Raw genomic sequence first — 25,684 nt, forward strand, 5'->3', positions numbered from 1 at the left:
AATTTAAGACCCCTGTCTACCACAAAGGGCACCAATACTGATTAACAGGGCTTTCAGTGAAGTGTGGTCCCATTTAAAAGTGTCAGGAGCTAAACGTACCTGCTGGGCTGATGGGGGGGGGGTCCCTTGAACATGAGAACAGGGTTTAATAAGTAAACAGAGACACGGGAGGAAAGGAGAACAGGGCTTCTGATCAGGGCTTATTTGCCCCCCCGTGTGCCGCAGTAGCTGATTAGCCCTGCCGATTGTACCTTGTAATTGCTCTGCCTTGACCCCCTCTAGGCAAATATTACATTTTAGTGGTTTAACCTTTGCAGGCTACAGTGTGATGAAATTGCCAGAGCAGATGTCTATGGAGCCCAGCAGTAGTTCCCAGGTCCCTCTGATCAACAGAGAAAATGCCTCCCAGATTGGACCCTTGACTATAGTCTCAATTTGCCGCCGCAGCCTATCAGTCAGACGGCTGATTTCTTTACAGTGATTTCCCCCAAAATGATTTCACTGCTCCTGTCTCTAGGACTACCTACCCTGGCTGTTGTAAGGTTGTAAGCGTGGCGTGTCATTTTGGATCTGCGCAATCACTGTAATTACAGAGGGAGAGAGATCGATCAAAGGAAAGATTGTCAACTCATCAATCAAACTAGTCGAGCCATCAATCTATCTATTGAATTCAAATATCAATCCTAAGACTATTCAACATAGGCCTACAATATTGTTAACTCTAATAGTTAACATTATTCCTTTTCATTGTGTTAATTGCAACCATTTCCCCTAATGAAAAAGGAAAACTTGTAATGGTTCAACCAAGGACAACTCAAAGGTTTCTCTCTCTAACTGAGAGCTCTAGTCTACATGAAAGACTTGACGATGTACAATTTCAGTTATTGACAATATAACAACCAAATCCGTTATGTGTTGAAACAGTGGTAACCAACTGGTCCCATCGTGTTGAAGGATCCATGAAGGCAGAAGAAAACAACTCATTCCCACTGACTGTCATTGCTGTAATGTTCCATGATTCCACAGATGACTTGAGGAGAATGTAGTCAAACTCCTGTCACGCGGTCGGATAAAAGCATTATTTTCAGACAAATCTTTTTTTTTGTAATAAACTATGAATGATTTGCGACTACATGCTAGATTTCTCTCCAAACCTCCATCCAACCGCAGGCAAAATGAAAACAATATGAATATAGTCGCAAAAAGCTCACACAACCACATTGCACACAGACTGGAATTTCCCTGACTTTCAACTTCCATGTTCAAATATCTGAATATTTGCCCAGATAGGTCTTCACTGCAACTAGCACCAGTCTGATTCAGCACAGGCATAAAGTAGGCCTGCTTTTGATTTGATTGTGAAATCCTTCAAGTGTTACAATAAGTAAGATAAGCTCACTGTGAAACAAGTTGTTCCCCAACTTCTTTATTAGGGTTTTTTGTGTGTACGTACATGTATGTGTATGAGTCCTGTCTCTCTAAGTGTCTCTGGTGTAGGGTATGGGGAGACCCCTACTCATCCTATTTGCAGGCTGAGATCATTATGGGAAATGTTGGTGCGATGAAGCGGGCAGAAGTTTTTCTTAGGGCATTCTCAGCTATTTCCAGGGGCTCGGGTTTCCTCTGTCCCGTCTGGGTCCCCCCTCCCGCGCACCTCTTCCTCCCAAACCGCCGCCAGCTGGCTCCCAGGGCCCCCAGCGCCCCTCTCCACACAACGCTGTAATGACTTCCTTCCTGCTGTTCCCTCTCTCCGGTGCAGGGACTCCCTGCCTCTGCCTCCACCTCGACACTCACCTGAAATGAGAAGACTGTCCGGTGGAAGAGGGAGCAGGAAAAAGAGACTACTTCTTTATTTTATCCTGGGAAAGGACTGAAGTAAACCCTTCAGTTTGTTTCAGGGGGGAAACCTAATATAGAGAGAAAGAGAGAGAGAGCGCGAGAAAGCAAGAGAGAGAGCGAGACAGAGCGTGAGAGAGAGGAGAGAAAGCGAGAGAGACACAGAGAGAGACAGAGAGAGAGAGAGACACAGAGAGAGACAGAGAGAGACACAGAGAGAGACAGAGAGAGACACAGAGAGAGAGACAGAGAGAGAGCAACAGAGAGAGAGACAGAGAGACAGAGAGACAGAGAGAGAGAGACAGAGAGAGAGAGACAGAGAGAGAGAGAGACAGAGAGAGAGAGAGAGAGAGAGAGACAGAGAGAGAGAGAGACAGAGAGACAGAGAGACAGAGAGAGAGACAGAGAGAGACAGAGACAGAGAGAGAGAGAGACAGAGAGAGAGAGAGAGAGAGACAGAGAGAGAGAGAGAGAGAGAGACAGAGAGACAGAGAGAGAGACAGAGAGAGACAGAGAGACAGAGAGAGAGAGAGAGACAGAGAGACAGAGAGACAGAGAGAGAGAGAGAGAGAGAGAGAGACAGAGAGACAGAGAGAGAGACAGAGAGACAGAGAGAGAGAGAGACAGACAGAGAGACAGACAGAGAGAGAGAGACAGAGAGAGAGAGACAGAGAGAGAGAGAGAGTTCTCCAAAGTGGTTCCATATGCTAGACGGAAGCCAAGCTTGGTCTGGGAGCCACTGAGCCACACTGGTCCACTACAGAGACACAGACACCTGATGGTCACACCCAGACCCATACAGAGACATCCCATAACTAAGACAGAAAGAGAAGCATAGGAGCTAAAAGGACTGACAAATATCATGTGTTATCTTAGAAAATGGTAAACCGTGTGATGTTATCCTGTATTATATACTTACTTTACTTTATATTATAGCTTGTTATATCTTGTCATACTAAATCATGTTTACTATTTCATTGTCAAGATCTCTAGAGAAACCTCCAGGGCTGAAGCCCCAGTAAGACATTAGATGTGAATCCCTGTGTTCCGTCTGAGGGTGGCTACCTTAATGTAGCTCTCCCAGCCAGCTCTCCTCTCCTCAGCAGGACAGCCAGGCTCCCCATCTCCCTATGGGCCCTTGCTAAAAAAGACTAATATCTGTGGACATCTATAGCTGCCACGGTCCAATCTGTCTCAGTGGTGGATTCGTTTCACGGCCTGCCAGGAGTGTTTTGTAATTAGCCTGATATTGATGAAGGCTGATTCCAGCAGGTAATCGCTGACAGTTCAGCTTTATGTCTCCGCTCCGCAGAATGTCTCTATTCATTAAAAGGTTTCACGAGTGTGAATTCATTTCCACTTCATGCTTTTGCTCTTTGATCAGCTGTGAGGGGGATTTCATGGCCGTCAGAGATAGGATATCTAGCTAAACAGTCGTCACGGTAGGAGACTGTGTGGCTCAGCGGGACGGGTGGGAGAATGGCAGTGGCCACAGCAGAGTGATCGGGGACATCTGATCTCATACTAGATTCACTGTGGGAATCAGTGTTCACTGATGATCAGTTTGTGTGATTAGTCAAAGACCACAGACACACTGATAGTAATACCAATACTAGATGGAAGGTCTAACAGTAAACCTGAGGTTTACTGCAGAGTAGTCTGGACACAGCAGTCTGAGGCACTGCATCTCAGTGCAGAGGCGTCACTACAGAACCTGTTTCAATCCCGGGCTGTATCACAACCGGCCGTAATCGGGAGTCCTACACGGCGGCGCACAATTGTCCCAGCGCCTTCCGGGTTAGAGGAGGGTTTGGCCAGGGTAGGCCGTCATTGTAAAATAAGAATTTGTTTTTAATTGACTTGTCTAGTTAAATAAAGGTTCAATAAAAACATTTAAATGAATAATATCCACTATAGCAGGGATACTCAACTCTTACCCTACCAGGTCCGGAGCCTGCTGGTTTTCTGCTGGTTTAATTGCACACACCTGGTGTCCCAGGTCTAAATCAGTCCCTGACTAGAGGGGAACAATGAAAACAGGCAGTGGAACTGGCTTTGAGGTCCAGAGTTGAGCTGTTTACTATTTCATTGTCAAGCTCTCTAGAGAAACCTCCAGGGCTGAATCCCAAATAAGACATTAGATGTGAATCCCTGTGTTCAGTCTGAGGGTGGCTAGCTTAATGTAGCTCTCCCAGCCAGCTCTCCTCCTCTCCTCAGCAGGACAGCCAGGCTCCCCATCTCCCTATGGGCCCTTGCTAAAAAAGACTAATATCTGTGGACATCTATACTCAACTCTTGCCCTACCATCTATACTCAACTCTTACCCTACCAGGTCCGGAGCCTGCTGGTTTTCTGCTGGTTTAATTGCACACACCTGGTGTCCCAGGTCTAAATCAGTCCCTGACTAGAGGGGAACAATGGAAACAGGCAGTGGAACTGGCTTTGAGGTCCAGAGTTGAGCTTGATGGTACTTTAACACAGGAGGCTGGTGGCACCTTAATTGGGGAGGATGGGCTCTTGGTAATGGCTGGAGCGGAATCAGTGGAATGGTATCATATACATCAACCGCATGGTTTCCATGTGTTTGTGCCATTCTATTTGCGACGTTCCAGCCATTATTATGAGCCATCCTACCCTCACCAGCCTCCACTGTACTACAGGGTTGATAGAAAACCCTTTTGCCATGAGAGAATGAGTAAGGAGACAAAGGGCTGAAGAGAAGTGTTGGTTAGGAGTGGAATAGACATCCATTATTAGAACCACTATAACCCTCTGGCTCCAATGCCACCCACCACCACCCTCCTCATCGTGGCACTGCTGCCTCTACCCTGAGGCTGGCTACGTTGGTGGGGGGCGAAATAGACTTTTTGACCCCAGGCATTATAGAATGACAACAATCACCTCAGCTCGTCTCTTTAGCGTTTTGGTCAAGACAAGCTGGCTGCAGTCCGACTGGCCTCAGGCCAAGCTAGGCCATTAGTGCCTGGCCACATTAGGGATGCATTAGGTCAGAGCCTAAACTGTCCTGCACCCCAGCTGCTAACCGAGGCCCTCAGTGAGGGGCCATGTTGGGGCCAGGACCAGGACGGCTGCTCTCTGGCCTCAAATGGTACTATGGGGTTTTACACACAAACACACGCACTCACGCACACACAGCCTGTTTATCATAACAAGGTAACTCCATCCCGGCCTATGTGTTCATACTGTATGAAAACTTATATTGGACAAAATTGACAGCAGTCCTTTTGAACTTTTAGTATGTGTGTACTAATATACTAGTTGTTCAGGTGTGGCACAGTGTGTACATCTGTATGTGTGTTGTTCTGAATGTGTGTGTGTTTTGGAGGCTGCTCGCTGGACTGGCTCTGCGACACCATGTGGTCGCCTCATATCCCCAGGCTGCCTTTTCCAATCACTGCCTGCCTCTCTCCCCCCTCCCTCCGCTCACAACAGATAAGAGGCCAATCAGTGTTGGCTTGGGTACACATGCTTGTTCCTGAATGAGGGAGGAGGTGGGGGTTGTTGAAGAAGGCCTGGGGATATGTATGGTGCGCTGGCATCCATGACAAAAGCATACGCCTGTTTCCACAAGGGGGGGGGGGAACTCTCTCTCTCCACTCACCTCACGCCTGCCTCTCCTCTGAGATTAGTTATTAAGCAATTTGGGGGATACACACACCCTCACACTCATACACACACACACGCTAAGAGGAGACAAGCGGTTTACACTATGCAAAGCATTCTCTATGAAGGATGAGTTGGGGGAACTCTTGACAGAGAATAGCAGGGTCTTGAATTAATGTAGGTGGTTGCAAGCCTGTTTGTCTCGAAGGAGTACCAGAGGAACGAGAGAGCCAAGGAGAGGAATAGGAAACACTATTAATAAATACGGCCGGCAGGTAGATGGGTAGGCAGGTGGGTAGGTAGGCAGGTAGGCAGGTAGGTAGATAGGCAGGTAGGCAGGCAGGCAGGTAGGCAGGCAGGTAGGTGGGTAGGTAGGCGGATAGGTAGGCAGGTAGGCAGGTAGGCAGATAGGCAGGTAGGCAGGCAGGCAGGTAGGTGGGTGGGTAGGTAGGCAGGTAGGCAGGCAGGCAGGCAGGTAGGTAGATAGGCAGGTAGGCAGGCAGGCAGGTAGGTGGGTAGGTAGGTGGGTAGGTAGGCAGGTAGGCAGGTAGGTAGATAGGCAGGTAGGCAGGCAGGCAGGTAGGCAGGCAGGCAGGCAGGTAGGTGGGTAGGTAGGTGGGTAGATAGGCAGGTAGGCAGGTAGGTAGATAGGCAGGTAGGCAGGCAGGCAGGTAGGCAGGCAGGCAGGTAGGTGGGTAGGTAGGCGGATAGGTAGGCAGGTAGGCAGGTAGGTAGATAGGCAGGTAGGCAGGCAGGCAGGTAGGTAGATAGGTAGGCAGGCAGGTAGATAGGCAGGTAGGCAGGCAGGTAGGTAGATAGGCAGGTAGGCAGGCAGGTAGATAGGCAGGTAGGCAGGCAGGCAGGTAGGTAGGTAGGTAGGTAGGTAGGTAGTCAGGCAGGTAGGTAGGTAAGCTGGTGGGTGGGTAGGTAGGTAGGTAGGTAGGCTGGTGGGTAGGTAGGCAGGCAGGCAGGCAGGCAGGTGGGCAGGCAGGCAGGCAGGCAGGCGGATAGGCAGGCAGGCAGGCAGGGCAGGCAGGCAGGCAGGCAGGCAGACAGGCTGGTGGGGCAGGCAGGCAGGCAGGCAGGCAGACAGGCAGGTGGGTAGGGCAGGCAGAGGTAGGCGGCAGGCGGCAGTAGGTAGACAGGCAGGTAGGCAGGCAGGCAGGCAGGCAGGGTGGGCGGATAGGTAGGTAGGTAGGTAGGTAGGTGGACAGGCAGGCAGTTAGGCAGGCAGGGGCAGGCAGGCGGCAGGCAGGCAGGCAGGCAGGCAGGCAGGCAGGCAGGCAGGCAGGCAGGCAGGCAGGCAGGCAGGCAGGCAGGCATGTAGGTAGGTAGGCAGGTAGGCAGGCAGGCAGGCAGGCAGGCAGGCAGGTAGGCAGGCAGGTAGGCAGGCGGATGGGGCAGGCAGGCAGGCAGGCAGGCAGGCAGGCAGGGATGGCAGGCAGGCAGGCAGGTGGGCAGGGTAGGCAGGCAGGCAGGCAGGCAGGCAGGGGCAGGCAGGCAGGCAGGCAGGCAGGCAGGCAGGCAGGGCAGGCAGGGCAGGCAGGCAGGCAGGCAGGCAGGCAGGCAGGCAGGCAGGTAGGTGGAGGCAGGCAGGCAGGCAGGTAGGTGGGCAGGCAGGCAGGCAGGCAGGTAGGCAGGCAGGCAGGGGCAGGTGGGTGGAGGCAGGCAGCAGGCAGGTAGGCAGGCAGGCAGGTAGATGGTAGGGCAGGCAGGCAGGCAGGCAGGCAGGCAGGCAGGTAGGCTGGCAGGCAGGTGGGCAGGCAGGTAGGCAGGCAGGCAGGCAGGCAGGCAGGCAGGCAGGCAGGCAGGTAGGCAGGCAGGCAGGCAGGCAGGTGGGCAGGCAGGCAGGCAGGATAGGCAGGCAGGCAGGTAGGCAGGTAGGTAGGCAGGTAGGCAGGCAGGCAGGCAGGCAGGGCAGGCAGGCAGGCAGGCAGGCAGGCAGGCAGGCAGGCAGGACAGGCAGGCAGGCAGGCAGGTAGGTAGGCAGGCAGGCAGGTAGGTAGGTGGGCAGGCAGGCAGGCAGGCAGGCAGGCAGGCGGATGGGCAGGCAGGCAGGCAGGCAGGCAGGTACAGGCAGGAAGGCAGGCAGGCAGGCAGGCAGGTGGGCAGGCAGGCAGGCAGGTGGGCAGGCAGTGGGCAGGCAGGCAGGTGGGTAGCAGGCAGGCAGGCAGGCAGGCAGGCAGGCATGCAGGCAGGCAGGCAGGCAGGCAGGCAGGCAGGCAGGCAGGCAGGCAGGCAGGCAGGTGGGCAGGCAGGTGGGCAGACAGGCAGGCAGGCAGGCAGGCAGGCAGGCAGGGCAGGCAGGCAGGCAGGCAGGCAGGTGGGTAGGTAGGTGGCAGGTGCAGGCAGGCAGGCAGGGCAGGCAGGTAGGCAGGCAGGCAGGCAGGGGATGGCAGGCAGGCAGGCAGGCAGGGCAGGCAGGCAGGCAGGTAGGCAGGCAGGCAGGTAGGCAGGCAGGCAGGCAGGCAGGCAGGCAGGCAGGCAGTAGGTAGATGGAGGCAGGCAGGTAGGCAGGAGGAGGCAGGGTAGGCAGGCAGGTAGGCAGGCAGCAGGCAGGCAGCCAGGCAGGCAGGCAGGCAGGTGGGTGGAGGTGGATAGGAAGGTAGGTAGGCAGGTAGGCAGGTGGATAGATAGACAGGCAGGCAGGTAGGGCAGGCAGGTAGATGGGCAGGTAGGCAGGTAGGTAGGCAGGCAGGTATGTAGATGGGCAGGCAGGCAGGCAGGCAGGCAGGTAGATGGGTAGGTAGGTAGGTAGGTAGGTGGATAGGTAGGTAGGTAGGTAGGTAGGTAGGTAGGTAGGTAGGTGGATAGATAGATAGGTAGGTAGGTAGATGGGTAGGTAGGCAGGTAGGTAGGTAGCTAGGTAGATGGGTAGGTAGGTAGGCAGGTAGGTAGGTAGGTAGATGGGTAGGTAGGTAGGTAGGTAGGTAGGCAGGCAGGTAGGTAGGTAGGTATATAAGTAGACATATAGAGAGGGAGATCATGTATTGATGCTGTCTACTGCTGCAGTGTGTTCGGCCTTGGTTAGAGAGGAGAGAGGGGCATCACCCAGTTTATCTTAGAGGACATCAGTACAGGCTGGTGGAGGATGCCCTTGGACATGTTCTCATTCTCACAACACTGTATGACTACCTCTCTAACTGTCTATGTCTAATTTGGTGGAATCTTTACTAATATGCATACTATAGATACATATACATGAATGGTAATAATATAGCTACTACAAGGTATACTCCAAGGGAATCCATTGATCATTTACTGGCCATGCACAAATGTGTTGCAACAGCCCCTGTCGTCCATTGTGATCTATAGGAGGTTCTTTGTTACATATCAGTGGGGTAAATACCAGGGAAAATGAGCTTGTGCAGACTGGCCCTCTGAGTCCATGTTTGTGGATGGACCATAATGGATTCTTAAAGCGATGAATGGCTTATAGGCATGACAGCCATGTTTCAGCGGGATGGGCTTTTCCACGGCACAGGGCACTAAGGATATTAGGGAATCAGCGTAAAGCGCAGAGGAGACGACGACGGGAATAAAGCCTTGGCTCGCTGGTAAGCCCTCTCCCTCCTCCCTCGCCAGCCAGACCAGCCTGGAAACGTACGTGGTGGAGATGAGGAAGCAAGAAGACTTGGCACACAGCCATATTGTGTGTTCATATCCCCATTACTTGTTGTGTGGTTCATTTTGTGGGCCATAGCCAACAATTAATAAGTGTCACTCAATCTGCCATCATAGTGACTGGAGGTCATCGTTGTCTGTTGTGGCAGTGTCCTTCAGGATGAATGTCTGCTGGAATGCCTTGGTAGTCCTTACGGAACAATGACTGGATTGGATGGAAGCCAATTTCCTAATGTGAGTTAGCGAGGTAGCCTATCATAGATGTGCCAACAAGCAACCAGGCATCCATAATATAGGTCCAATATATGAATGTACTTCTCCTTATACAGTATATCTCTTTCAGTCTAACAGTTGGCAAGGTATTTGTTATCTATTCAGATGGATTTTTAACTAAGCGCAAAAATCCAGATTAATAAAATGCTGTCATTAAAACACATTACAAAAACGAAGCACTAACATTGTCTTGTTTGAAGTAATTACAACCTAGTGTCATGTTTCACATTTTAAACATGAAGAACTCTCTCCTCGGCATGCGCACACACACACACACACACACACACACACACACACACACACACACACACACACACACACACACACACACACACACACACACACACACACACACTTTACTGTAAACACACATAGGACGGAGACATACTGGAGACACACACACACACACACACACACACACACACACACACACACACACACACACACACACACACACACACACACACACACACACACACACACACACACACACACACACACACAACCCAATCTGCTGAGGCTCTCCTGTCCTGTCAGAGTGGGACTGAGGCAGAGGTTTGATTTATGTGGCACCCCTCACCCCCCACTGTGAATTAGAGACCACGGGTCGAACACTATTTTTCTTTGTGAGCAGGGGCATGCTCGCGGCTAAAACCAGGGCAAACACCGTTTATCATTAGCTTGACGACAGCATTCCTTAGGCGAATTAACCACGCCACCATATCGACTGGCACGGGCCGGGAGTCTGCGCCCCTTCACTTTGATTCATCTCCCAGAATTCCCATTCCAACTCTATCAAAGTAATCTCAGTGAAGACACAGCATTGATCTCTAAACACCACACACACACACACACACACACACACACACACACACACACACACACACACACACACACACACACACACACACACACACACACACACACACACACACACACACACACACACACACACACACACACACACACAATCTTTCTGACAGTACCCACACACACAACTAGTCAAACCAGGTCTGCAGTGTGCTTCTTACCTCTTCTTCTAGATGCAGAGATTATCTGCACTTGCATACTACTTGATAGACCTATGAAGTGATGTTTACCCTTGCCCATTCATGTACTGTAACCTATTGCTGCTCACTGCCTTGTGCCTCAGTCTCTCAATAATATCAAATAAGTCTATGTACCAGAGGAGGCTGTTGAGGGGAGGACGGCTGATAATAATGTCTGGAATGGAGTAAATGGAATGACATTAAGTTATTTGATACCATTCTACTGATTCCTCTCCAGTCATTACCACTAGCCCGTCCTCCCCAGTTAAGGTGCCACCAGCCTCCTGTGGTATGTACTATGTATCCTACTTTAGTAAAATATTGAAAGACGCCAACAGCACCTATGCTTCCTGCATCTAAAAGTAGAATGTTAAAAAAACCTGAACATTCTAGAAACATTTTATTACAAACAATAAAGAAAAGCAATAACAACTAGAGATTTTAAATGGGAGTTTTTTTACAGCAATGGGATGATTCTAGTTACAAGGTCAGTCAGCTTTAGAGATGTACGGTATATTCATGTCATGATTAGAGTGAAACATATCCCATCAGGTCACCCAGATGTGATTGAACAGGAAGGAGTATGACTTCTCTGAAGACTCAGGTGTTCCTCCAGGACACAGGAGGTTATTCTACCTGACACAGGGTCACAGTCCCTGTGTCACCCCTTACATAAAACCCTGGGTAGACGGGCTCAGTGAATGTAGAGTGGAATGTGTGCAGGTGGGTCAGTGTGTCAGAGGAGACGCTGTAGAAGGACAGCGTGGCGGCCGGCCAGTCCAGATACACTCCCACTCTGTTGGAGCGGGACGTGGGGACAAGTATGTCAGTTCTCTTATAATTGTACCTGGCAGAGTAACTGTCATAAAAGCTGTTCAGATTCCAGGACTTGTCATTGGCTCCAAGCTGACTGTCAGGACCCTTTCCTCTCCTGCTGATTCCTTTAATGTTACCGCGATGCAAACCCTCCCACTCAACTCTACCTCCCAGTAGCAGCACCCAGTCAGACCCTCTCTAACAGCACCTGTTCATAGTCCTCAAATCTCTCTGGGTGATCAGAATACGGCTGCTCCCTCCAGGTCCATTCCACCTTCCTGTTCTCCTCAGACAGAGAGAGGGTTCTGTGTGCTGTGTTTGGGTCCAGTGTCAGATCACAGGCATCTAAATGGGGGAGAGCAGGATTGAAATATACTGTATTTGGGGAGAAAAACACTTGGAAAGCATGTATTTGAAAATGCACAGTATGTCACGGCTGTCGAAAGAAGCGGACCAAGGTGCAGTGTGGTGAGCGTACATATTCCTTTTATTCGAATGAATGTCACCAACAAAACAAAGACACGACCGTGACGCTTAACTGGGCTATAATGCCACTAACAAAGTTAACTATCCACAAAGACAGGTGGGAAAAAAGCTGCCATAGTATGGTTCCCAATCAGAGACAACGATAGACAGCTGTCCCTGATTGAGAACCATACCCGGCCAATACAAAGAAATACAAAACATAGAAAATAGAACATAGAATGTCCACCCAAATCACACCCCGACCAAAACAAAATAGAGACATAAAAAGCTCTAAGGTCAGGGCGTGACACTGTATTTACACAAACATTTAAATACTCCCATGCATTTGACCCCGGGTCTGTTTGGAATTTGAAATACTGTATTCGGGAATATATTTTTTTAAATACTTTAAAGTATTTCCAATAGAATAAGTTGATAAGGGCAACATTATTTGTGAAAATACTAAAATACACAGAAAATAAGCATTTAAAACCCAGGTCCAACACACACAGCCTATGTCCATGCATTAAACCCAGGTCCAACACACACAGCCTATGTCCATGCATTAAACCCAGGTCCAACACACACAGCCTATATCCATGCATTAAACCCAGGTCCAACACACACAGCCTATATCCATGCATTAAACCCAGGTCCAACACACACAGCCTATATCCATGCATTAAACCCAGGTCCAACACACACAGCCTATATCCATATAAACCCAGGTCCATGTCCATGCATTAAACCCAGGTCCAACACACAGCCTATATCCATGCATTAAACCCAGGTATATCCATGCATTAAACCATTAAACCCAGGTCCAACACACACAGCCTATATCCATTGATTAAACCCAGGTCCAAAACACACAGCCTATATCCATGCATTAAACCCAGGTCCAACACACACAGCCTATGTTCATGCATTAAACAAAAAACTCACATTTTTGGGGCCCTGATTTTAACCTGCCCCTTCTACCATGGTCCACACTATAGGAAAAGCAGAGGAGCAGACAGTCAATTAGTCTCACACACACACACACACACACACACACACACACACACACACACACACACACACACACACACACACACACACACACACACACACACACACACACACACACACACACACACACACACACACACACACACACACACACACACACACACACACACACACACACACACTTTACTGTAAACACACAGAGGATGGAGACATACTGGAGAATACATTGTGTTACACTGAGTACTGATTGATCCAAAACCTCAACATACTTGAGTTTCTCCAGTTTACAGTGTGGATCCTCCCATATAGCATAGAGCAGCTTCCCTCCTGAGTCTCCTGGGTCATTGTAGCTCAGGTCCAGCTCTCTCAGGTGGGAGGGGTTTGACCTCAGAGCTGAAGCCAGAGCAGCACATCCTTCCTCTGTGACCTGACAGCCTGACAGCCTGCATGAGGATTTCACACGAATATCAAAAATGACTGATGCATTTTGCTTCTTCTCTCAAAGTTGATATGGATTAAACTTCAGTCTAAAATGTGATGTTCACATTGGACTATGATAAAGTACTGTACGAGGTACTAAACTATTTCAGACACTTCTAAACCATGTTGCTCACAAACAACGAGGAAAACTAAAGTATTGCTAAAATAGTTATATTCCTATCAGCATGGCTACAATATTGCTAAAAAATAATTGCTGAATTAATTATTGGAGAAAATTAAAATGATGTGGATTTAAAAGTTTGTTTTACAGGACGTTTGTTTTGCAGTATTGAAACTGAAAGTTAATTAAACTGAAATTGGCCTCAAAACACATGTTGATGTAATATACAATTATTACTTGTTGAACAAGTACAGGGATACTCACTTCAGTGTCACAGTTTACATTGTGGACTTTGCAGTCCAGCAGAGAGCAGCTTCACTCCTAAATCCTGCAGGTCGTTGCCACTCAGGTCCAGCTCTTCCAAGTGTGAGGAGATGAGAGCTGTGCCCAGCACTTTGCAGCATCATTTTGAGAGGTTACATTGATTCAGCCTAAATAAGATGTTTAAAATAGACAATGAGGTTTTACAGCATGTTATTTGAGAAGTAGCATAGGACTATAACTATATATATATATATATATATATATATATATATATATATATATATATATATATATATATATATACACAAATACACATGTATAAATACTTATATACACATATGTATATATACACACACACACACACACACACACACACACACACACACACACACACACACACACACACACACACACACACACACACACACACACACACACACACACACACACACACACAGTTGAAGTCGGAAGTTACACCTGAGCCAAATACATTTAAACTCCGTTTTTCACAATTCCTGACATTTAATACTAGTAAAAATTAATTGGCTTAGGTCGTTTAGGATCACCAATTTATTTTAAGAATGTGAAATTTCAGAATAATAGTAGAGAGAATTATTTATTTCAGCTTATATTTCTTTCATCACATTCCCAGTGGGTCAGAAGTTTACATACACTCAATTAGTATTTGGTAGCATTGCCTTTAAATTGTTTAACTTGGGTCAAACGTTTTGGGTAGCCTTCCACGAGCTTCCCACAATAAGTTGGGTGGATTTTGGCCCATTCCTCCTGACAGAGCTGGTGCAACTGAGTCAGGTTTGTAGGCCTCCTTGCTCACACATGCTTTTTCAGTTCTGCCCACAAATGTTCTATAGGATTGAGGTCAGAGCTTTGTGAGGGCCACTCCAATACCTTGACTTTGTTGTCCTTAAAGCCATTTTGCCATAACTTTGGAAGTATGCTTGGGGTCATTGTCCATTTGGAAGACCCATTTGTGAACAAGCTATGACTTTCTGACTGATGTCTTGAGGTGTTGCTTCAATATATACTCGTGATTTTCATTCTTCATGATGCCAACTACTTTGTGAAGTGCACCAGTCCCTCCTGCAGAAAAGTACCCGCAAAACATGATACTGCCACCCCCGTGCTTCATGGTTGGGATGGTGTGGGATGGTGTTCTTTGGCTTGCGAGCATCCCCCTTTTTCCTCCAAACATAACGATGGTCATTATGTCCAACAGTTCTATTTATGTTTCATCAGACCAGAGGACATTTCTCCAAAAAGTATGATCTTTGTCCCCATGCAGTTGCAAACAGTAGGCTGGCTTTTGTATGGAGGTTTTGGATTAATGGCTTTTTCCTTGATGAGTGACCTTTCAGGTTATGTCGATATAGGACTCGTTTTACTGTGGATATAGATACTTTTGTACCTGTTTCCTCCAGCATCTTCACAAGGTCCTTTGCTATTGCCCCGAGATTGATTTGCACTTTTTACACCAAAGTACATTCATCTCTAGGAGACAGAACGCGTCTCCATCCTGAGCGGTATGACGGCTGCATGGTCCCATGGTGTTTATACTTGCATACTATTGATTCTACAGATGAACGTGGTACCTTCAGGTGTTTGGAAATTGCTCCCAAGGATGCACCAGACCTGTGGAAGTCTACCATTTTTTTCTGAGTTTTTGGCTGATTTCTTTTGATTTGCACATGATGTCAAGCAAAGAGGCACAGAGTTTAAAGATAGGACTTGAAATACATCCACAGGTACACCTCCAATTAACTCAAATTATGTCAATTAGCCTATCAGAAGCTTCTAAACCATGATGTCATTTTATGGAATTTTCCAAGCTATTTAAAGGCACAGTCAACTCAGTACACTTCTGACCCACTGGAATTGTGATACAGTGAATTATAAGTGAAATAATCTGTCTGTAAACAATTGTTGGAAAAATGACTTGTGTTATGCACAAAGTAGGTGTCCTAACCGACTTCCCAAAACTATAGTTGGTTAACAAGAAAGTTGGAGTGGTTGAAAAACAAGTTTTAATGACTCCAACCTAAGTGTCTGTAAACTTCCGACTTCAACTGTATATATATTGAAATATTTCTTCCTGATGATCAGTATTTAAAATGTCCTAACAGTTACTCACAGGGCTGTTCTGGAGGCTTTGACTACTGGCAGCATCCTCAGATCTAAAGTATTTCTTCAGGTCAAACACATCCAGCTCTTCTTCTGAAGTCAACAACACAAACACCAGAGCTGAAAACTGTGCAGGTGACAGTTTGGCTGCTGAGAGACTTCCTGAGCTCAGGTATCTTTGGATCTCCTTCACTAGAGAATGGTCATTCAGCTCACTCAGACAGTGGAACAGATTGATGCATCTCTCCGGAGAGGGATTCTTCCTGATCTTCATCTTGATGTACTCAACTATTTCCTCATTGGTCTGTGAGCTGCTTCCTGTCTGTGTCAGTAGGCCTTGTAGGAGAGTCTAATTGGACTCCAGTGAGAGGCCCAGAAGGAAACAGAGGAACAGGTCCAGGTGTCCATTCTTACTCTTTAGAGCCTTGTCCACTGCACTCTTGAGTAAGTTCATCATAGGTTGGTGTTTCCGAAGTTTCCGCAAAAAGGAGGAGTTCTGTTGGACCAGTGGGTTTTTATTGCAATTTATGAATGTGAGAAACACATAAACAGCAGCAAGACACTCCTGGATGCTCAGATGAACAAAGCTGAACACTGTCTTCTGACTGGTCCTCCCCTCCACCTTCAAGATCCCGGTGCACAAACCTGAGTACACAGATGCTTTTCTGACTCCAATGCCACACTCTGTCAGGTCTTCCTCATAGAAGATAAGATATCCCTTCTCCAGCTGATGAAATGCCAGCTCTCCAAGTTTGAGGACTATGTTGTCACTTCCTACGGAATTCCCTTTTGCTCTCATCCTGTCTGTCTGAAAGATCAGGAAGTGTAAGTATGTCTCAGTCAGGGTTTTGGGCAAATCTCCACTCCCTGCTTCATCCAACAGCTTCTCTAGAACAGTGGCTACAATCCAACAGAACACAGCTATGTGGCACATGATGTGGAGGCTCCTTGATGACTTGACATGGTTGATGATTCTGCTGGCCAGGTTCTTATCACTAATTTTCTTTGTGAAGTACTTCTCCTTCTGTTGGTCATTGAACCCTTGTACCTCTGTCCACTGGCGGATGTGTTGACGAGGGATCTGATTGGCTGCAGCAGGTCGGGAGGTTATCCAGATGAGAGCAGAGGGGAGGAGCTCTCCTGTGATGAGGGTTGTGATCGGTTGGTCCAGCGAGGCTGGCTTTGTGTCGTCTGTCAGAACCTTACTGTTGAAGTTCAGAGGAAGTCGACTCTCGTCCAGACCATCAAAGATGAACAGAACTTTAGAACCTTCCCCCAGGGTCTTCACCGGTCCCATGACACTGAAGAATCTATGAAGCAGTTCAATCAGACTGCAGTCCTTTTCCCCCATATTAGAATTAATTTTGCAAAAAGGAAGTGGAAAGATGAAATCAATGTCTTAGGAGGTAGGATTTCAGTTTGTCTTGGACTGCAAGAAAGAAAAAAAAGATCCAGTAAGTTTACTTTTTATATACTGCCATGGTAACGGTATGTGTTTGTGTGTGTGTATTGACGTCATTATGACATGTTTTGGTCAGGTTGTTTTGTCAAACGTCTATTTAGCAACCATAAATTATCTGGTTATTTCACCAGATAATAACCAAAATATGACATATTTTACATGATGTCTCGATGTCGGCATGATAGAAGACGTCTTTACCTGGTTGGTATCTGGTTATTACCTGGTTATCTAAGACACTGCATCTCAGTGCTAGAGGCGTCACTACAGACAACCTGGTTCGAATTCAGACTGTATCACAACCGGCCGTGATTGGGAGTCCCATAGGGTGGCACAAAATTGGCCCAGCGTCGTCCTAGTTTGGCCGGTGTAGGTCGTCATTGTAAATAAGAACGGCGTCTTAACTGACTTGCCTAAAGGTTGAATTTAAAAAAATAATCTGGTATCCACTGCATTCAGAAAGTATTCAGACCTTTTTCCTTTTTCTACATGTTGTTACATTACAGCCTTTTTTAAAATGTATTAAATAAAACTATCTCCTCAATCTACTCATACTTGACAAAGCGAAAACAGTTTTTAGAAATGTTTGTAAAGGTGTTAAAAAAAATAATGAAAATCTTACTTAGATAAGTATTCAGCCCCTTTGCTATGTGACTGGAAATGGGGCTCAGGTGCATCCTGTGTCCATTGATCATCCTTTAAATGTTTCTACAACTTGTTTGGAGTCCACCTGTGGTAAATTCAATTGATTGGATAGGATTTGGAAAGGCACACACATGTCTATATAAGGTCCCACAGTTGACAGTGCATATCAGAGCAAAAACCAAGCCATGAGGTCGAAGGAATTGTCCGTAGAGATCCGAGACAGGATTGTGTTGAGGCACAGATCTGGAGAAGGGTACCGAAACATTTCTGCAGATTTGAAGGTCGGGTTTGGTTTGCCAAAAAAGGCACCAAAACCATAAAAGAAGACCATAAAAACAAGAATCTCTGGTCTGATGAAACCAAGATTGAACTCTTTAATAACGCAGGAGTGGCTTCAGGACAAGTCTCTGAATATCCTTGAGTGGCCCAGCCAGAACCTGGACTTGAATCCGGTCAAACATTTTTGCAGAGACTCTGTGCAGCAAAGCTCCCCATCCAACCTGACAGAGCTTGAGAGGATCTGCAGAGAAGAATGGGAGAAACTCCCCAAATACAAGTGTGCCAAGCTTTGTAGCGTCATACCCAAGAAGACTGGAGGCTGTAATCACTGCCAAAGGGGCTTGAACAAAAGTTCTGAGTAAAGGGTCTGAATACTTATGTAAATGTGATATCAGTTTAACATTTTTAATACATTTGCAAAAAATATCTAAAAACCTGTTTTTGCTTTGTCATAACGGGGTGTTGCATGAATATTGATGAGATTAATCTGAATACATTCAGACTGCACTGTATCTTACCTGGTCTTCTCAAGCAGAACCAGTTTCCTACCAGAATATGACATCATAATGAAGTCCATTGCCATGGGAATTAGGGGTGCTGAAGGTGCTGCAGCTGATACATTTAAATACATTTGGCAAATGTATATAATTATGGCTGTACAGAAAGAAAGAAACAAAATACTAGGCTACACAAGAGAGCATAATCTAGCCACCAAGGAGCAATAACTTGTGGAAAAAATGTGGCTATTGGTTGCATTCAAGACGAGGTCATTGTTATTGATCTCAGTTTGTCAGTGTCAGAGTATAGGCTGGGATTTCATGTAAAACGATGTAGAATTGCATGAATTAAAGCCACCCCCACCCGCCGGTCAGCACCTCCAACTCAAAACATTATCCTGCTGCTATTGCCATGTTCACAAATTTGTCTAGTTGTGATGTCGGAAATACGACTGTTTCATTCTTGTGCTTTTTTACTTGACCTGTATTTAACTTGGCAAGTCAGTTAAGAACAAATTCTTATTTATGATGACGGCCTACACCGTCCAAACCCGGACGACGCTCGCCCATTTGTCGGCCACCCTATGGGACTCCCAATCACGGCTGGTTGTGATACAACTAGCTTGATAGGCTAGATAACATTACTAATAATAAAGTTAGCAAGCTTGCAAAACATTGACAATATGGTCAAACTACTTACATTATCCATATTGATGATGTCATAGTTGTCAAAAATAGATTTATGGTCATCTTTTGGTTGAGAAAGTCAATCACCACAACATTTTCTCTGAGTTTCCCACTTATACTGTAATTGCAACTGGGAGAGTTGTTCAAGTGAAATGTCCCAGTCGGAACTAGACATTTCCGATTTTTATTTTATCTTTATTTAACTAGACAAGTCAGCCAAGAACAAAATGTAATTTACAATGACAGCCTAGGAACAGTGGGTTAACTGCTTACCTCTGACTCAGGGGCAGAACAGTGGATTTTTACCTTGTCAGCTCAGGGATTTGATCCAGCAACATTTAGTTTACTGACCCAATGCTCTAACCACTAGGCTACTTGCCGTCCAATAACTCCAACAGTATGTGAACACGGCATATGCACGTTTCAAATTCTGCCCGCTGGGTGCTGTTGTGTTGATTCAAACAGCTTACCTCTGACTTCTAAAACCACTGGAGCACTCGGGGCTGAGAGAAAGAGAGAGGTAGAGAGTGAGAGAGAGGGAGAGAGAGGCAGAGAGAGAGGGAGAGAGAGAGGGAGAGATAGGGAGAGAGAGAGAGAGAGAGAGGGAGAGAGAGGTAGAGAGAGAGAGCGAGAGAGAGAGAGTGAAAGAAAGCTCTTGTAGTACATCAGTTTCGTCTGGGATTTTCTGCTGCCTGCCATGTGTTGCTGCTTGTTATGTAAAAATGATAATCTTAAACGTAGTATAATTGTCTAACCTGCTGCTTCTGTTGTCTCACCCTCATTGTACTGGTTCTTTAACCTGTCAGACAGTTGGTTCTGATTCATCTTCCTCAGGATTTCCAGTGAGATCTTCTCCCTCAGGACCATAGGTCTCCACCATTGTGTTTGTAATGTCCAGTCTGTCAGCATTCTCCAGCTGGCTCACTGGAATGTGAGGAAAGCCTTCCAGCACGTCCTGGGTCAGGCGCCATTTAAACGTCTTTAGATCTACTTTGAGCAGGTCCTCCAGAGTGGCCAGCAGAAGCTCAGCAACAGAAGACATTTTGGATGACTGAGGATAAGACATGAGGAAGATATCTGCAATAGACTTCAGATACACATGACTCATCTGCCATGATAGTCATGCAGCATTCTTAAAAGTCAAATGCATCCAAGCCGAGCCCCCTACCCGGGAAAATCTTTACAGTCTCACCGTTGTAGCTAGTCAGGTGTATTAGTACTGGGCTGGAACTAAAGCCTGCACACCTAACTCTCCAGGACCAGGATTGGTATTTTCTTGCGACTCAAGCTAGAAAGTGTCTATAACCGACATTACTGGCTAAGCAACAAAACAACGCTTTGAATATGCAATGCATTCAGAAAGTATTCAGACCCCTTACCCTTTTTCAACATTTTGTTACGTTACAGCCTTATTCTAAAAGGAATTGTCCGTTGAGCTCCGAGACAGGATTGTGTCGGGGGAACAGATTTGGGGAATGTCTGCAGCATTGAAGGTCCCCAAGAACACAGTGGCCTCCATCATTCTTAAATGTAAGAAGTTTGGAACCAACAAGACTTTTCCTAGAGCTGGTCCCCCAGCCAAACTGACCAATCGGGGGTGAAGGGCCTGGGTCAGGGAGGTGACGAAGAACACGATGGTCACTCTGACAGAGCTCCAGGATTCCTCTGTGGAGATGGGAGAACCTTCCAGAAGAACAACTATCTCTGCAGCACTCCACCAATCAGGCCTTTACCGTAGAGTGGCCAGACGGAAGCCACTCCTCAGTAAAAGGAACATGACAGCCCGCTTGGAGTTTGCCAAAAGGCACCTAAAGGACTCTCAGACCATGAGAAACAAGATTTTCTGGTCTGATGAAACCAACATTGAACTCTTTGGCCAGAATGCAAAGCGTTACGTCTGGAGGAAACCTGGCACCATCCCTACGGTGAAGCATAGCGGTGGCAGAAACATTCTGTGGGGATGTTTTTAAGCAGCAGGGACTGGAACAATAGTCAGGATCGAGGGAAAAATGAACAGAGAAAAGTACAAAGTGATCCTTGATGAAAACCTGCTCCAGAGCGCCCGGGACCTCAGACTGGGGCAAAGGTTGACCTTCCAACAGGACAACAACCCTAAAGACACACAGCCAAGACAACGCAGGAGTGGCTTTGGGACAAGTATCTGAATGTCCTTGAGTGGCCCAGCCAGAGCCCGGACTTGAACCCGATCAAACATCTTTGGAGAGACCTGAAAATAGCGGTGCAGCGACGCTCCCCACCTAACATGACAGAGCTTGAGAGGATCTGCAGAGAAGAATGGGAGAAACTCCCCAAATACAGGTGTGCCAAGCCTGTAGCGTCATACCCAAGAAGAATCGGGGCTGTAATTTCTGCCAAAGGTGCTTCAACAAAGTACTGAGTGAAGGGTATGAATACTTATGTAAATGTAATATTGATGTTTTTTTTATTTGTATAATTTTGCTAAAAAAACTATTTTTGCATTGTTATTATGGGGTATTGCTTGTAGATTGATGAGGTGGAAAAACAATTGAATCAATTTTAGGAAAAGGCTGTAATGTAACAAAATGTGGAAAAAGTCAGAATACGGTCTGAATACTTTTCAAATGCACTGTATCACTAGCATATTACACACGACCCAACAACTTACAGTAGTGATCATTAGTCATTTATTTCTCCCCTTTGTGTGAAGCTCTGCTCTTCATTCTGCTGTCTGGTGAACTGAAGGGAGAGCCAAGGTACAAAGCGTTTCACTGATCCACCTCCTCCCTGTAGGAACCAGTTGGTCCCCAACATTGTCTCACCACTGTAAGCCTAAACATGTTGTAACAGAGAGAAGAATGTTGGTGAATATGTTTATACATCAAACAGAATTCAAGTGTACACACCCAAATATACTCACAGTCAGTGGTGGAAAGTACTTAAGTAAAAAATATTTTAAAGTACTACTTAAGTAGTTTTTTGACATATTGTTGACAACTTTTACTTCACTACATTACTAAAGAAAATAATGTACTTTTTACTCCTTACATTTTCCCTGACACCCAAAAGTACTAGTTGCATTTTGAATGCTTAGCAGGACAGGAAAATTGTCTAATTCACACACTTATCAAGAGAACATCCCTAGTCATCCCGAATGCCTCCAATTTGTCAGACTCACTAAACACAAATGCTTAGTTTGTAAACGATGTCTGAATGTTGAAGTGTCCCCCCGCTATTCATAAAAAAAGAAAATCATGCTGTCTGGTTTGCTTAATATAAGGAATTTTAAATTATTTATACTTGTACTTTTAATTTGGATACTTAAGTATATTTTAAACCAAATAATTTTAGACTTTTACTCAAGTAGTATTTTACTGGGTAAATTTCACTTTTACTTCAGTCATTTTCTATTACCTTTACTATTATCTTTATCTTTCCTCAAGTATGGCATTTGGGTACTTTTCAACCACTGCTCACAGTTTCTAACTCATTTCCTCATGTCCATCCATAAACCCTTCCTCTCCACCAAGTACGAGTTAATTAACTACACAAACACTTCATATAGAGCTGGTTTGATAAAAAGTAGATTTAAAGAAAAACATTGTGAGAGGCAGTATCTCCTTTTAACAGTGTGTACTGATCCACGTCAGACTTAACACATAACATTAAGTCAATGTTCTCTTACTCAGTCCAGGCGATACTACTCTCCCTTATACTATATAACCCTTACTCCATTCACTCACTCTGCTCTGTCGTGTGGGTTCATTTCTGAAATATTTACTTTGTGTAATTTCCGTTTTGAAGATGATATTCTACTTTGTCTTGAAGATGATATTCTACTTTGTCGTCTCATAATAGAACAACTCCTTACACAACACCAGGAGAGAGAACACGCAGTGGAGAGAAGAGTTTCTTATTAATAGTATTTTAACATTTGGAAACTAGCAATGGTGGAAACTCCCTCCAGCCAATGCCTCCAACAATCCTATATGGTTTTAAATCCATGAAGGGGGAGTCCAAGTATCCAACACTTATTTTACATCTGAAGCATAGTGAATACTTGTATTATAGTATACTTCTGTACAGTTGTATAGTTTATAGTTGTATGGTTGTTTGCGTAGTTTTATATTGGTTACGTTTTATAGTTGTATTGCTGTTTGTTATTTAAACCCCCCGACTCACCATGTCGACAAATCGTTCTGCATGTGGTCGGACAGCTTCCAGCTTGAATTAGTTTTCGTGGATCATTCTGAACATGTGTAGTAGGGTTGGGTGATTTGTACCAGTTCAATTGTTACCTACTAATTAGGGTTCCACACGAAACGTTGACCAAAATTACGAATGCTGCCCTCATGTCCCATAGTATATATCCCCTAGTATAATGCTGCCCTCATGTCCCATAGTATATATCCCCTAGTATAATGCTGCCCTCATATCCCATAGTATATATCCCCTAGTATAATGCTGCCCTCATGTCCCATAGTATATATCCCCTAGTATAATGCTGCCCTCATGTCCCATAGTATATATCCCCTAGTATAATGCTGCCCTCATATCCCATAGTATATATCCCCTAGTATAATGCTGCCCTCATGTCCCATAGTATATATCCCCTAGTATAATGCTGCCCTCATATCCCATAGTGCCCTCATATCCCATAAAAATAAAAACACATATTTGTTATAATACCTATCTTTTCAACTAATTGTTGGATGCAACAAAGGGACTGAAAAACCTATACATTTATTCTAGTTATTCGATAGATTTATCAAATACGGTTATTGTTTTGTAGAAACAAATACTTTGTATCCGAATTTTGCCAAATATACAGTGAGAAATTAAATGTAGTAACATTGTAACAGTTACATTGTAACACAAATGCAAATGCTATCGACGTACTTCCTGTTTTCACCAGAGCGTCGTACAGCAAACATGGCGGCCTCCGGTGGAAGAACCGTGGGATCTTTTCTCTGGAAATGTGGAAATTGCTGCTTCAATTTTAACACAGTCTCGTCCAATTTAACTCGCCAGGTAAAGCCAGGAGTTTAATTTGGCATGTTTTCACGAAAATGTCAACGGGGCTGCACTGTAGAGAAGGGCTGAGTTGTCCTTGAAATAGCTTAGCGCTAGTAGCAATGCGCTGCCTTGTCAACTAGCTCACATGTAAACTGTCATTGAAGTAAGACAGACAGAGAGCTAAGTAGCAAATTGACTCTCTAGATATTGTTCTTCTTGTCTCAACATGCATGCCATAATGGACATAGCTAGCTACATGAACATATTGGACATACAAGTCGCAATATTTTGGTTTAATAGAACCTTAGTTAGCTAAGCCTCACATAGCTTGTTTGCATAGCTAGCTAACGTTTTACTACGTTAATCCAATGTTAGTCCCATTTACTAGTGGATACCTTGCTGTCAAATGCCCATCAGTTGGTCTATTTGTCAATGCCAAATCTCACCATTTCAGACTACCTTAATGCACCTAAAAGACCAGAGCCACCTACAGAGACTGTCTATTAGCCCAGATAACTGACATTCATCCACCCCTGTGATACCAAGGCCCTGGGTTATTAAAGCACCAGTTCTATACTACAGTATGTATCCTAACATAAGAACCTCCTCTCTCCCACACCTCAGGTGCTGTCCAGACAGCTATGTGTGAGTGCTGTGCTCCACAGGAAGAACCTGGCTGCAGCAGGCCCAGAGAAGTTCTCAGAGGAGTTCATCAAGAAGCAGGTGGAGGAGTTCAACATCGGGAAGAGACATCTAGCCAACATGATGGGAGAGGACCCTGAGACCTTCACTCAGGGGGACATTAATGTAAGAAAGACTGCACTTATGTCTAACGAGGGGTGTACAACTCCTGTCCTTCATAGAGGGATGCAGTGTAAACCCTAGATGGATGTAGTGTAATGCAGTTTTTTGTCCTTACCCTACAATCAGAGACTGATTCATACCTCAGTAAGTCTATGGTGTCCCCTCAACTCAATTGAGATATTCATTTGGCTAGGCAATGTTTAGAAAGGTGGCACCTTATTTGGAATAGATACATTATGCTTTCTTTCTCAGAGGAGATGTCACATGTCTTTAAGGTGGTTTTCCAGCCATATTAGTTTAATTCCCCAACAGTAGTTGAGAATCGTCTCTGGTCTGTCTCCGCATGCCATCAGCAGCATCTGGTGGAGCCGATGACACAGACACACTCTAACAGTCACCAGCAGGGGCAGCACTGTGTAATGTGCTGTGTCCACTGTATTAGCAACGCCTGATACACACACACACACACACACACACACACATCCCATGTTTTATTCATTACGAAGGAAGAATGCATTAGCTTCGTTTGCCCCACTCATTTAGTTTGATTTCCCATGATCCTTCACTTCCCGGTGGTGTCTAACCATCGTTCTATATAATGAACAGAACTGTTAGC

At 45.8% G+C, this 25,684-nt stretch overlaps 1 protein-coding gene and 1 pseudogene across 1 annotated transcript in view; one reads left to right on the forward strand and one right to left on the reverse strand.

Moving 5' to 3' along the window:
- Positions 1-1,521: 1,521 nt before the first annotated feature.
- LOC135543065 (NACHT, LRR and PYD domains-containing protein 3-like) lies at positions 1,522-20,311 on the reverse strand (annotated as a pseudogene).
- Positions 20,312-24,158: 3,847 nt separating this feature from the next.
- mrps9 (mitochondrial ribosomal protein S9) overlaps positions 24,159-25,684 on the forward strand; it is a 32,786-nt gene continuing 31,260 nt past the window's right edge. The window contains exons 1-2 of the mRNA XM_064970586.1: positions 24,159-24,279; positions 24,889-25,071. Coding sequence (XP_064826658.1) covers positions 24,181-24,279; positions 24,889-25,071 — 282 coding nt within the window. The 5' untranslated portion in view covers positions 24,159-24,180. The remainder of the gene's footprint in view (positions 24,280-24,888; positions 25,072-25,684) is intronic.

The sequence above is a fragment of the Oncorhynchus masou genome, chromosome 7, assembly GCF_036934945.1.
Source record: "Oncorhynchus masou masou isolate Uvic2021 chromosome 7, UVic_Omas_1.1, whole genome shotgun sequence".
In the NCBI taxonomy this organism is placed as follows: Eukaryota; Metazoa; Chordata; class Actinopteri; order Salmoniformes; family Salmonidae; genus Oncorhynchus; species Oncorhynchus masou.